Source organism: Podarcis raffonei, chromosome 1, assembly GCF_027172205.1.
Source record: "Podarcis raffonei isolate rPodRaf1 chromosome 1, rPodRaf1.pri, whole genome shotgun sequence".
NCBI classification, from domain to species: domain Eukaryota; kingdom Metazoa; phylum Chordata; class Lepidosauria; order Squamata; family Lacertidae; genus Podarcis; species Podarcis raffonei.
In genome coordinates, this window is record NC_070602.1 from 10,606,075 (window position 1) to 10,618,987 (window position 12,913).

At 45.7% G+C, this 12,913-nt stretch overlaps 1 protein-coding gene across 1 annotated transcript in view; it reads left to right on the forward strand.

The window, feature by feature from the left end:
- The window catches only part of SYNE2 (spectrin repeat containing nuclear envelope protein 2), a 235,192-nt gene that overhangs the window by 117,201 nt on the left and 105,078 nt on the right, over positions 1-12,913 (forward strand). The window contains exons 60-63 of the mRNA XM_053407665.1: positions 1,277-1,459; positions 5,900-5,974; positions 7,480-7,569; positions 9,930-10,151. Of these exons, the coding sequence (XP_053263640.1) occupies positions 1,277-1,459; positions 5,900-5,974; positions 7,480-7,569; positions 9,930-10,151 (570 nt within the window). The remainder of the gene's footprint in view (positions 1-1,276; positions 1,460-5,899; positions 5,975-7,479; positions 7,570-9,929; positions 10,152-12,913) is intronic.

Here is a 12,913-nt window from a genome sequence, read left to right on the forward strand (position 1 = left end):
GCAGGAAGCCCCATTAGCTAAAGTGGTGCTTCAGGTTAAGAACAGTTTCAGGTTAAGTACGGGCCTCCGGAACAAATTAAGTACTTAACCTGAGGTACCACTGTAAGCCTGTAGCAGCCATTTGGAATTATACCAGGTGGTGGGGTGGCCCACTCTTCTTTCTCCTGTGAGCAACCGAAGGGGAGCTGTTAAGCCAGAAATGGGGACTCAAATGGATTAGCTTGTTACAGGGGAACACGAGAGTCTACTACAGTGGTACCTTGGGTTGAGAATTTAATTCGTTCCAGAGGTCCGTTCTTAACCTGAAACTGTTCTTAACCTGAGGTACCACTTTAGCTAACGGGGCCTCCCTCTGCTGCTGTGCCGCCGGAGCACGATTTCTGTTCTCATCCTGAAGTAAAGTTCTTAATCTGAGGTACTATTTCTGGGTTAGAAGAGTCTGTAACCTGAAGCGTCTGTAACCTGAAGCATCTGTAACCCAAGGTACCACTGTATATAGGTGGAAAAGCAAGGAAATGACTAGGCCATGCTACTATGCTAACACCTTTCAGCTCTCCAAATTACAGCAACATTAGTAACAGTGTCACATTTCGCATCCACTGCAATGTATATACTAGTCTAAAGCCCTAATTAAATTGCATAATTGCCTGGTGGTTAGGAAGATTCCTTCCTACATACAAATAATCTGTTCAGTGAGGACACAGGAACAGAGAAGCAGAGACAGGGAAGGATGCCCTGCTTGCATTTTCTTGGGGTGTTTTCCGGCTTCTTGTGTAAAAACTACACAGACCTCTTAATTCCTGATTTTGTGCCACTTGGAATAGGAGGGAAATGTTGTTGTTGTTGTTGTTTTAAAAAAACCTTCAGGACTTTCAGGAAGTGCTAGTGTATTATAGTTGACCTATCTAGATTAGTGACTGAGCCTGTCAAAGGAAGAACTCCTGAGCAATCACCCTCCAGGAATTCTGCTCCCACAAGCCTCACATGTCCATTTGCCACCCAGAGTGGTGCTCCTTACTGAAGCTCCACATTGCCTGGCAAGCCATGGCCGGTCGAAGACGCATCCAGAAGGCTCTTGTTTTCATGCTGAGGCCTTTGCTCTGGTTTTCAGCAGCAATGGGGCGCTACTTCCGCGTAAGAAAGAGAGCCAGTGGGAACCGCGGAGATCGGGTTCCAGTAAGATGCCATAAACTATTTGCTGTTTCCTTCCGTTTTTGCGCTTCCCCATCCCACCCTCAGGGAAAAAATGTCACATCTGAGCATCGTTGTTCCTTAGGGCGAGGAGATGGAAGACATAAAGCAGCGGATCTCCCTCCTTTGCCAGAAGAAGGAGGACATTCTCACAAGGATGAAGAATTCCTTGGTGGAGCTACACCAGAGGCCAGAGCAGCCTGAACTAGAGGAGGACATTTTGGAATCCCCGGAGCCGGAAGAACGTGGAGCTGGTGCTGATTGGCAGGTAAGTGGATACCAAGCCAATGTGGTGTGGTGGTTAAGAGCGGTAGATTCGTAATCTGGTGAACCGGGTTCGCTTCCCCGCTCCTCCACATGCAGCTGCTGGGTGACCTTGGGCTAGTCACACTTCTCTGAAGTCTCTCAGCCCCACTCACCTCACAGAGTGTTTGTTGTGGGGGAGGAAGGGAAAGAAGAATGTTAGACGCTCTGAGACTCCTTAGGGTAGTGATAAAGCAGGATATCAAATCCAAACTCTTCGTCTTCAAGCGGTTTTGTAGGAGTATGTTCAGAGAAATGAGAAAGCCCTTCTAGACACTGGTTATTTTAGGCCGGAGCCGCTTCTTACCAGAGTTTCTTTTTTTATATATATATAAATTTTTTATTAAATTTTTCCATAATATCTCCAATCATACAATTTTCCAAATCACATATTTTGACTTATTGAACCTCCCTCAACTCCTCTGACAATCATCCGTAGATGAATTTCTATCTTCACATTCCTTAATTATAATATCGCCTTTAAGTAAAATTTTTCTATCCTCATTTACATTCTTGCAATATTCCTTATTATTTCACAAAGCTTCTTTAAAACACACTAGCGTTGTTTGTTCCTCACATACAGTTTTCAAATATTCTCTAAATTTTCCCCAGTCCTCTTTGAAGTCTGATTTTTCCAGTTAATTTATCCAGTTCCGCATAGTCAGTTAGTTTTGTTCTCCATTCTTCCAAAGTCGGTAGTTCTTCTTGCTTCCATTTTTGGGCCATCTCTTACCAGAGTTTCAGGTCCATTTGCCACCCAAAATGGCGTCTTTGTGTTGTGTATATCCCCAGCTCCCCCGTAGCTTGTATTGAGGGTCATTAGTTTGTATGTTTCTCCTCCCTCAGCTCCACGTCATTAGATGGAAGATGTTGGGGAAGTGTATGATGCAGGGAACTGGGGAAGAACAAAACATAAACATGGAGATAGATCTGGTGGTAAGGATGTAGGAAGGCTGCTGGATCTGGCCAGTGGTCCATCCAGTCCACCATCTTGTTCTCAAATTAGTCAACCTGGTGCCTCTTCTGGGAAGCCTGTAAGCAAGGCATGGGTGCTAGTCTCACTTGAATGTTCCCAGCAAATGGTATTTGGAGGCATCTTTGAGGTGGAACGGAGCCATCATTCTTAATCATGTGGGTTATACAGTCGTACCTCGGAAGTCGAACGGACTTCCAAAACGTTCAGAAACCAAAGTGTGGCTTCTGATTCGCTGCAGGAAGCTCCTGCAGCCAATCAGAAGCCCCGTCAGACGTTTGCCTTCCAAAAATAGTTTGCAAACCAGAATACTCACGTCTGGGTTTGTGGCATTCGGGAGCCAAAACTTTTGAGAACTAAGCTGTTTGAAAACCAAGGTACACCTGTAGTTCCAGGCTTCAATATTGTGGAAATTCGCTGCTGGGCTATCGGTTTCTATTTTTCAGTTGTTTCCATGCTACTCAGAAAAGGTATTGATAGTTTTATACGTTGCAACTGTGAACTCAGAAAGGAAACAAAATGTTACAGATACATCAGATTAACAAACTCTTTGAGATGGATAAACAAATTGGATTTGCAGAACAAAAATCCCAATTCACAAGGGATTTATTTGATACAGTAAAGTAAAAGCATTATCAAAAATGTACAAACTGCTTCTATAGTGTGGGATACAAAAGAGGAATTTGTGAAATCAAGTATGACTTAGTGGGCACAGGATGTGGGTCGTAACGTTGAGTATGAGCTTTGGGAGAATTTACGGATGGTAAATATGAATTTTACGATGTGTTACGCATTAAAGGAAGATATGATGAAAATGGCCCACTGATGGTATTTAACACCTGCCAGACTAGTGAAAATGTTTTTAAAAAGAGAAAAGGTAAATGTTGAAAATGCAATGAAGTAGAGGGATCCTTTTCCCACATGAGGTCCTGTAAAGTAATCAGGGAATTCTGGGAAGTAATTTACAATTAATTAGAAAAAGGTATTCAGATAACCTTCCCAAAAAAGCCTGAGGCATTCCTTATGGGAATGGTAACAACAGAAGTCCCTACAAAACAGAACAAAAAATTATTATATGCCACCATTGCGGCTAGAATCTTATTGGCACAAAGGTGGAGAACGAGAACCAAGGAAGAGTAGCAATTTAAAATGCTTGAATATGCTGAATTGGCAGGCATAACGAACAGGGAAAGAGAAAAGGACAATAAAGAATATAAGGAGGGTTGGAAAATGTTTTTCAGATATTTTAAGAACCAGTATAAACAAGTAAATAACCTAGCAGGTCTTGAGTAAAACCAGCAGATTTGGAGCTAATAGAATTTAACAGCAGAAGAAATTCGAAGATTAAAAATTTGAAATACCCGATTTAATAGAACAATAAAGAAACCAGGAAAAGGGTGAAAGGGGAGTCACCAGGTATTTAGTTGTACATTGAGATTGGTATGAAAACTGTACAACTGGGGGGTGGACGGAAGGGAATGTGAGAGAAAGATATATTTCCCTCTGTACAGTGGTACCTCAGGTTAAGTACTTAATTCATTCTGGAGGTCCATACTTAACCTGAAACTGTTCTTAACCTGAAGCACCACTTTAGCTAATGGGACCTCCCGCTGCTGTCACGCCACTGGAGCACGATTTCTGTTCTCATCCTAAAGCAAAGTTCTTAACCTTAAGCACTATTTCTGGGTTAGCGGAGTCTGTAACCTGAAGCTTCTGTAACCTGAGGTACCACTGTATTAAAAATGCAAATAAAACAAAAACGAAAATGCTTGTTTTACATGATTACAAGGTGGAAGTTGTTATCAGTGGTGGTTATCCTAAGGCAGGGCTGGGGAGGCTCTCACCTGTGGGCCAAATTTGGCCCACAGGCCTGTTTTCCCTAAGCCCTGCTCACATGCCCTGCCAGTTAAGATCATAAGTCTCTAGTACTGGGACTGTTGGGTACTTAGGAAGCACTGCACAAGGGACCTTGTTGGTGGGATAGCTCACCTGTCAATCACCTAACAGCATCATGACATCTGGTGACTGGCAAGTGGGTTGACCCACCTGCCATAGTAGGCCTGCAGGGATGGGACCAGATAGCGATTTGGTCCACTGGCCCCAAAAGGTTTTCCCCCCACCCCATCCTAAGGCAACTAGCCAGCCGGTTTTCCCACCCCACCCAACTCCCTTTGATTGTCATTGGTCATTCATGGTTCGTAACAGCATTTGTTTATTATTGGTTTATTACACTGGGATGGGAAAATGAATGGCAGGGTTGGTTAGGGGAGGTCTTTCAGATCACCTCGGTTTCTCATTCACCCCTGGAACGCATGTAAACAAATCAGAAATTGAAATTAGTTTGTGGGGTTTTTGCGTAAGAGAACTGATATAAACCCGCTTTCCCCGACTGGTGCCTTCCAGATATATTGAACTACAACTCTCCTCCCCTCCAGTTTTTATTCTTGTTAATTATTATGTCACTTACGTGCCAAAATGGCTTCTAAGTGGTTCGCAAGTATAAAATCAATACGTAATTAAAATACATAGTAGCAATTCGATTGGGGCATCAAAAACGTCCATAATTGAAACATGTGCTAAATTTACAAAATATACAACAATGAAAAAGCATGACCACGAAAGCAGTTTTAAAAGGTTAAAGGTAAAGGGACCCCTGACCATTAGGTCCAGTCGTGGCCGACTCTGGGGTTGCGGCGTTCATCTCGCTTTATTGGCCGAGGGAGCCAGCGTACAGCTTTCTGGTCATGTGGCCAGCATGACAAACCAGAGCAGGGCACGGAAACGCCGTTTACCTTCCCGCCAGAGCAGTACCTATTTATGTACTTGCACTTTGACGTGCTTTCGAACTGCTAGGTTGGCAGGAGCAGGGACAGAGCAACAGGAGCTCACCCCGTCGCGGGGATTCGAACCGCCGACCTTCTGATCGGCAAGTCCTAGGCTCTGTGGTTTAAAAGGGTACAAAACAATAAAACCAGAAGTTCACTTCAAGGAAATGCTTGCCTAAGCAGGTGTTTTCTTCAGGAGGTGGTGGAATGCCAACACTGGTGGAGCCTCTTGGGAGTTGTAGTCCAAAATATTTGTTGGGCTCCAGGTTGAGAGAGGCTTGTGCAAACAAACCACGTTGCTAGATGGTTTGGCACTAATCAGAGTTGTTGAGACTGTGCTATTTTGCACTGGGCATTGATCCAGCGTACTTTATTTAAGGTCTATTGACTTTGAAAGATAGATGCAATTTTAAACCCCGTTGAAATCTATGGGATTTAAAAGCGCTTTAATTTTTGGTTGGCTCAGGCCCTATTAATTTGTCTGGATTAATTGGAGCTTTACACTCATGAGAAACTGACTGGACATTGAACTTTGGGGAGGACTTGAATGAAAAGTTCTTTTCGCAACTGCAAATAACTGGTCTGTATCTGTGTGTGTACATTTTAGCCGAAAAAGCGAGGGTCACTGTCTCTTCTACCTTCCTTGGTTGAAGAAGCTGAGGACAATTCATTCCACAATGAAGTGAGTATAATGCAGAATTGGTTGGATTAATTCCTCAAAGAGTGACTAATTGCTTCACAGAGTTTGGTGGCAAATTCTTTACCGTGTACTAGGACACCCATTTTAGTTATCACAGGAGCTGCTGAATTGTTCATCGTTTCCATCATTTTTATGAATGCATCACATATAGCTCAGAGCTTAAAAATGGGAGCTTTTTGTGAAAGCTTCTGTGAGCAATCTTTTGGCAAGTTTGTGGGGAGGGGTGTGTTTCTGTGAAAGGACGTGAAGTGATTTAAAAAAAGTTGGTTCTTTCATCAATTTGGCAGGGGGACAATTTGGTGAAAGGACCTGTAAGTCTTTGCCCATTCAAAGTGAGAACAATACTGATCCAAGAAGACTGTTTATGGAAGATCATATCCTGGCTTTGTAAGCCAACTTTTGGATGAGCCTTTTGGCCATGCGCATAGCCCCTCTGTTCCTTCAGTTTTGCAAGCAAGGAAACAAACCGAAAGGTTTCCCACTGACCATAGTTTCTTGTATCACACAAACTGGGAAACTGTGGTTAGCACATTTGCAACAAGCCCGAATACCTAGTGAACGTCAAACCATAGCTAAATATCCTGGCCTCTTCTAACACTGCAAATAATAGTTTACAGGTTTGGGATGAAACAGAAAACGAGCTGTGCCTTCGTAGAAGGCTTCTGCCTCGTTGGGAAGTGTGATGAAACACTCGTCTTTTGCACAACTGGAATGTACCGTATTTTTCGCTCCATAAGGCGCATCGGACCATAAGGCACACCTAGTTTTTAGAGGGGGAAATCAAGAAAAAAAATCCCCCCCAACCCCAAAGAGGTTCCTCCCAGAGCTTCTTGGGGCTGCCGGGGGAAGCCCGGTTCCCCCCCCCCCAGCCCCAAAGAGCAAAGAAGCCAAGACAGAAGCTGGCTGTCTTGGCTTCTGCCATAGCGGCGCGCAGCCTCTCCCGGCCGGAGGGGCTGCGCACGGCTAAAGAAACCAAGACAGCGAGCGTGATCCATCCTGCTCACTGTCGGCTTCCTCTTTAGCAGCGCGCAGCCTCTCCCGGCTGGAGAGGCTGCGCACGGCTATGGCAATTCCCCCACCTCCCGCAAAAGCCCACAGGAGCCGCGCACCCTTTAAGGAGCGCGCAGCTCCTGTGGGCTTTTCTACTAGGAGGGAGAAGGGACTGACTGGCCACGTCAGTCCCTTCTCCCTCCTGGGGAAAAGCCTGCCGCGCGGAGCTTGTGTGCAACTCTTGGGGGCTTTTCCTGCCTGCCTCCCCCATGCATTCGTTTCATAAGACGCACACACATTTCCCCTTACTTTTCAGGAGGGAAAAAAGTGCGTCTTATGGAGCGAAAAATACGGTAGCTTCTTGTGCAAAGTTAAGAGTCTCCCCAGTTCTACTTCTTGCTCCGCTCACCATTGGCACATGGCACCCCCAGAAAGTTGCCTACAAGGGAATGTGGCTCAAAGAAAAAACATTTCTCCATCTCTGCTTTTCTTTGCAGGCTGTGGATGCTGAGGAACCTGACCAGCAGTTAATTTATTTGTCTCCGCAAAAAGCAAGAAGTGGGGAGGCTCTTGCAAGTCATAGTGGGGTAGGTGTGCTAACTTTGGGTCCATTAAAGCTATCAGATAGTTACCAGAAATTCGCTGTTGAAAATATCACGATCAGATTACCTGTTATACCAGCAAATCGAAATGAAAAATGAAATGAAAGAAGCTGAAGGCAGATAGGCTGTATTGTGCAGTGTACGTACGGTCATAGGATTTAAGCCATTGTCCCCAATCCCTTGCCTGCCAGCTGCTTTGTACTACGACTCCCATCATCCCTGACCACTGGCCATGCTGGCTGTGGCTGATGGGAACTGTGATCCAAAATATCTGGAGGCCATCAGGTTAGGGAAAGCTGGATTAGAGAGAAAGCCTATACAATAATCCATCATGCCAAAATGTAGATTCTCTACATAACATCCCATCAAAGGTTAATCTGTATTTTTAGTTTAGGAAAAAGACAAGCGAGGGGAAACATGCTGCAGGTTTATACACTGTCAAAAGTGAATAGGGGCAACTTTTTTCTCTGTCTTTCAAGCCTTAATGGTGAGAGATTTAGGACAGACAAAAAGGAATTTGTTCTTCACACACCACGTAGTTTTCTTATGGAATTTGCTGTTCGCAGGATAAAATTATTATTATTATTATTATTATTATTATTATTATTATTATTATTATTATTACAATTTATTTGCCTGCTCTTCACCTAAGTTCCCAGGGCGAGTTAGAATTATTCAAACAAATTGTTAATATTAAAGAACACTATTAGTAAAGGTAAAGGTACCCCTGCCCGTACGGGCCAGTCGTGTCCGACTCTAGGGTTGTGCGCCTATCTCACTTAAGAGGCCGGGGGCCAGCGCTGTCCGCAGACACTTCCGGATCACGTGGCCAGCGTGACGAAGCTGCTCCGGCGAACCGGCACCAGCGCAGCACACGGAAACACCGTTTACCTTCCCGCTATAAAGCGGTACCTATTTATCTACTTGCACTTAGGGGTGCTTTCGAACTGCTAGGTGGGCAGGAGCTGGGACCGAAAGACGGGAGCTCACCCCGCCGCGGGGATTCGAACTGCCGACCATGCGATTGGCAAGCCCTAGGCACTGAGGTTTTACCCACAGAGCCACCCACGTCCCAAAAAGAACACTATTACACAATAGTAAAAGCCGTTTTGAGCCACTTAAAATTAGAGAAGTATGGTGGGCCCTAACAATATACCTCTCAAGAGAGCCAGTGTGGTATAGTGGTTAAGAGCGGTGGACTCGTAATCTGGGGAACCGGGTTCGCGTCTCCGCTCCTCCACATGCAGCTGCTGGGTGACCTTGGGCTAGTCACACTTCTCTGAAGTCTCTCAGCCCCACTCACCTCACAGAGTGTTTGTTGTGGGGGAGGAAGGGAAAGGAGAATGTTAGCCGCTTTGAGACTCCTTAAAGGGAGTGAAAGGTGGGATATCAAATCCAAACTCTTCTTCTTCTTCTTCTTCAAGTGTGAAAAGCCAGGGCAAAGCGCATTCGTTAAAAGTTGTCCAGTGAAGGTGTCAAGACACACCTCTGAGGGAAGGGAGTTACACAGTTTAGATGTGGCGATTGCCTCTAGCTCAGGTGGTTTAAAAAGGGGATCAGATAAATTCATGGCGGTTCTATGCATCGGAGTCATCAAAGCTCTGATGCTGCAATCCTGTAGCCTCTTACCTGGTAGTAAGCTCCAAACTGAACTCACTGAGACATAAGTAGACATATGTAAGGTTGCACTGTAAGAACTTGTTGCTGGGAAACAGCAGCGAAGAAGGATATTGCCATCAGGTTTGGGATGGAGGAGAAATTGGCTTTTGTTTGCATTTTAGTTGTAGTTTGACACCACCTGGAATAAATCAGTCCTATCTCTATAGTTGCAGAGCTGAAAATATTCCTTCCTTCCTCCCTCCCTCCCTCCCTCCCTCCCTCCCTCCCTCTCCTTCCTTCCTTCCTTCCTTCCTTCCTTCCTTCCTTCCTTCCTTCCTAATTTTAATTGTTTTTATTTTAGCCCCAATCCTTATTCATACTAAACCTCAAAAACAGCGCAAAGAAATCATACACTGGCATGTAAACCAGCTTTGAAGTGCAGCGCGTAGAATCTTAACCGCACACACCAGAAAAACACTTCTGGTGTGTGTGTGTCCCTCCGGGATAGCCACCTAATGAACTGTGAGTCAGCAGACTTCCTGTGTGAGCTGAGATCTACCTGTGCAAATGCAAATCGGCTGCTAAGAAACCTGTTGCACCAGATCACGGGACTCTCAGCCGGCACTTGGGCTTACTTTTCCTTTCCTTTCTCCCCTAATCTGCCCGGCTCGTGCTGCTTTCCGAGAGCACGTTAGCTATTTTTCAGGCTCGCAGATCTTCCAGACTTTGGCTTTTCTTCCCCACAGGGCAAAGCCTCCTCCAGTCGAGTCACAAACACTGCCGAGTGCTTATTGGGAGATTCAGAGGACGGTAGGCCTGACTCAGAGCTTGCCCGGCTCCTCCATGTGTGGCAGGCACAAATTGCTGAACTGGAACGGTGGCTAGACCAAACGAAAGAGTCCCTGGGATCAGGAGGCCAGACCCGCCAAATGCAACAGACAGTGGAGCAGCGTCTAGCTGCGTGCCAGGTAAGCTGAGCTGAGCGGGCCAAAGGTCGCTGTTGCAGTTTCGTAAGCCAATCACCTTTGCCTCTCATTTCAGTGCGCCTACATAATGCCTGCAGCCTCGTCGTTCCTGCTTCTGGCTCTTTTTGTGTGTGTGTGATGCTGCTGCAGTAAACAGGGACTGGCTGGATTCCTTATAGGGGCACACAGAGAAGGGCGCTTCCCCCCATGTTCTCAACTGGCTTCTTGTCTGCCAAACCTAGGCAGGCCCCAGGAGTTACCTGCAAATACAGGCTATGTTACCCAACCACAAGTGAATGCAGAGCCAGGGCCAGAACAGGAGAGACACACCAGCCAGGGACATATATGTGCATTTCCTCTCTCTCCCGCCAGTTTTCCCTCCAGCCGGGCTCTGAGATTGGAAAGCAGCCCAGATTTGAAGGGAAACAGCTTCTTGCAGCGAAGGGAGACTGGAGGGTGGCTAATTACTCCCCTGCAAAGGCCTCCTACTCCCTTGTATATTCATGTTAGCTGGCAAGCTTGGCATTGGAAAGGACTGGTGGTGGATGAAATGCCATTCTGCAGCAGCCAAGGGGAAGGGGGCACCAAGTTCTTATCAATGATTTGTTTTGTGTTTAGTTTGGAGACAAAGGTCGGCATCCTGCAGACACAGTGCTGCCAAACGGCCAGCATTTGCAGAGCGCTGCTGGCCAGTTAGTTGCTGCATTCCCCCACCACCAGTGCTGGCTTGCAACCCCTGCTGGGAAGGATCATGAAGACAGAGCATTCACATCCCAAGAATCCCAACTTTCGTTTTAAACCACCGCCAAGTTTCTAGTCCATATTGCTTTAGACTGCATGGACAGTGCCTAATGAAATCTCCCAAAGCCAGCAGGGTTTCTAGTGATGTGCAGCAGGACTATCATGCCCTTTTTATATTGTAAAGTTCCCTGTGAGCTTTGGATAAAGTGTGGTATAGAAAATTTAATAATAATAGTAATAATACCCTGCATATCTTAATATGCACCCACCCCCAATGCTTAGAACAGAATAATTTGCACAGACATTCATACCAGTAGCAGCATGCAGTTTTTCTTGGCAGAAAATTTAAACCAAGTCACTGCTAAAGTTAAGCGTGGGGGTTCTTCTTCCAGTGCACAGTGGAGAATGCACACCTCTGCTTAGGCTGCAGGAGTTCCTTACATTTCAGATGTACAAATCATGTTTGCATGACAAATAAACTCTCTAAAACGAAAGCCAACTTCACCTGACTCAGCTGCAAATAATTAAAGCATGATGTGCTCCATATGGAAACCAATTTAAAAAACAAGCCCATTCCTAATTCATCTCCAGAATTGTAAAGCTGCCAAAAGAAGGATGGAGAGCGGGTTTCTGCAACATTTCTGGAAAGTGCATTTCTGGTTCCAGTGAGGGGCCAGATATGTGCTCCCCTGCCATGGATCCTGTCCCTCTATAGGTGATAGATGTGCTGAGCTGCTTGGAGGGCAGGGACTGTGTACATGCACATACCACATTCATAGAATCATAGAATGATAGAATCATAGAGTTGGAAGAGACCACAAGGGCCATCGAGTCCAACCCCCTGCCAAGCAGGAAACACCATCAGAGCACTCTTGACATATGGTTGTCAAGCCTCTGCTTAAAGACCTCCAAAGAAGGAGACTCCACCACACTCCTTGGCAGCAAATTCCACTGTCGAACAGCTCTTACTGTCAGGAAGTTCTTCCTAATGTTTAGGTGGAATCTTCTTTCTTGTAGTTTGGATCCATTGCTCCGTGTCCGCTTCTCTGGAGCAGCAGAAAACAACCTTTCTCCCTCCTCTATGTGACATCCTTTTATATATTTGAACATGGCTATCATATCACCCCTTAACCTCCTCTTCTCCAGGCTAAACATGCCCAGCTCCCTTAGCCGTTCCTCATAAGGCATCGTTTCCAGGCCTTTGACCATTTGGGTTGCCCTCCTCTGGACACGTTCCAGTTTGTCAGTGTCCTTCTTGAACTGTGGTGCCCAGAACTGGACACAGTACTCCAGGTGAGGTCTGACCAGAGCAGAATACAGTGGCACTATTACTTCCCTTGATCTAGATGCTATACTCCTATTGCATTGGCTTTTTTAGCTGCCGCGTCACACTGTTGGCTCATGTCAAGTTTGTGGTCAACCAAGACTCCTAGATCCTTTTCACATGTACTGCTCTCAAGCCAGGTGTCACCCATCTTGTATTTGTGCCTCTCATTATTTCGCTCAGAGAATTCTGGGGTGGGGTGCAGCTCAGGGACCAGGAGCGGCAGCAGCAGCTGCCTGGAAGGCTCCCAAGGAGAGGGGAGAAGAGATGAAGGTGAGGGGCCGCCAGCTGCTGGCAAGGCGTGACATAACTGGGCTCCTGAGCCCCACAGGGGTGCCGCAGAAAAGAATGTAATTCGTCAAGGGAGCTGTGAACCCCCAAAGGCTGAAAACCTCTAGTTTAGGCTATTTAAGAATACCCTTTTTCCAAAGTAGCTCAGGGCAATGTGCAACAAACATTTAAGCAAGAGAGAGTGAACATCAATAGAAGCATACGCAGGCTTAAAAGTGAGAAAACTGCATTGGACCATTAAAGGAAAGAGGAATAGGAAAAAAAAAAACCCTGCAAAATGAACAGTAGGGTGAAACTAGTAAGCAAGCTTTCAGATTTAATCAGGAGGACTCATGAGTTGTCTGTATGTTAAGCTAATAACATAAAGTGTGGGGGGTGGGCAGGGAGAAAGAAAAAGATAAATGAAATG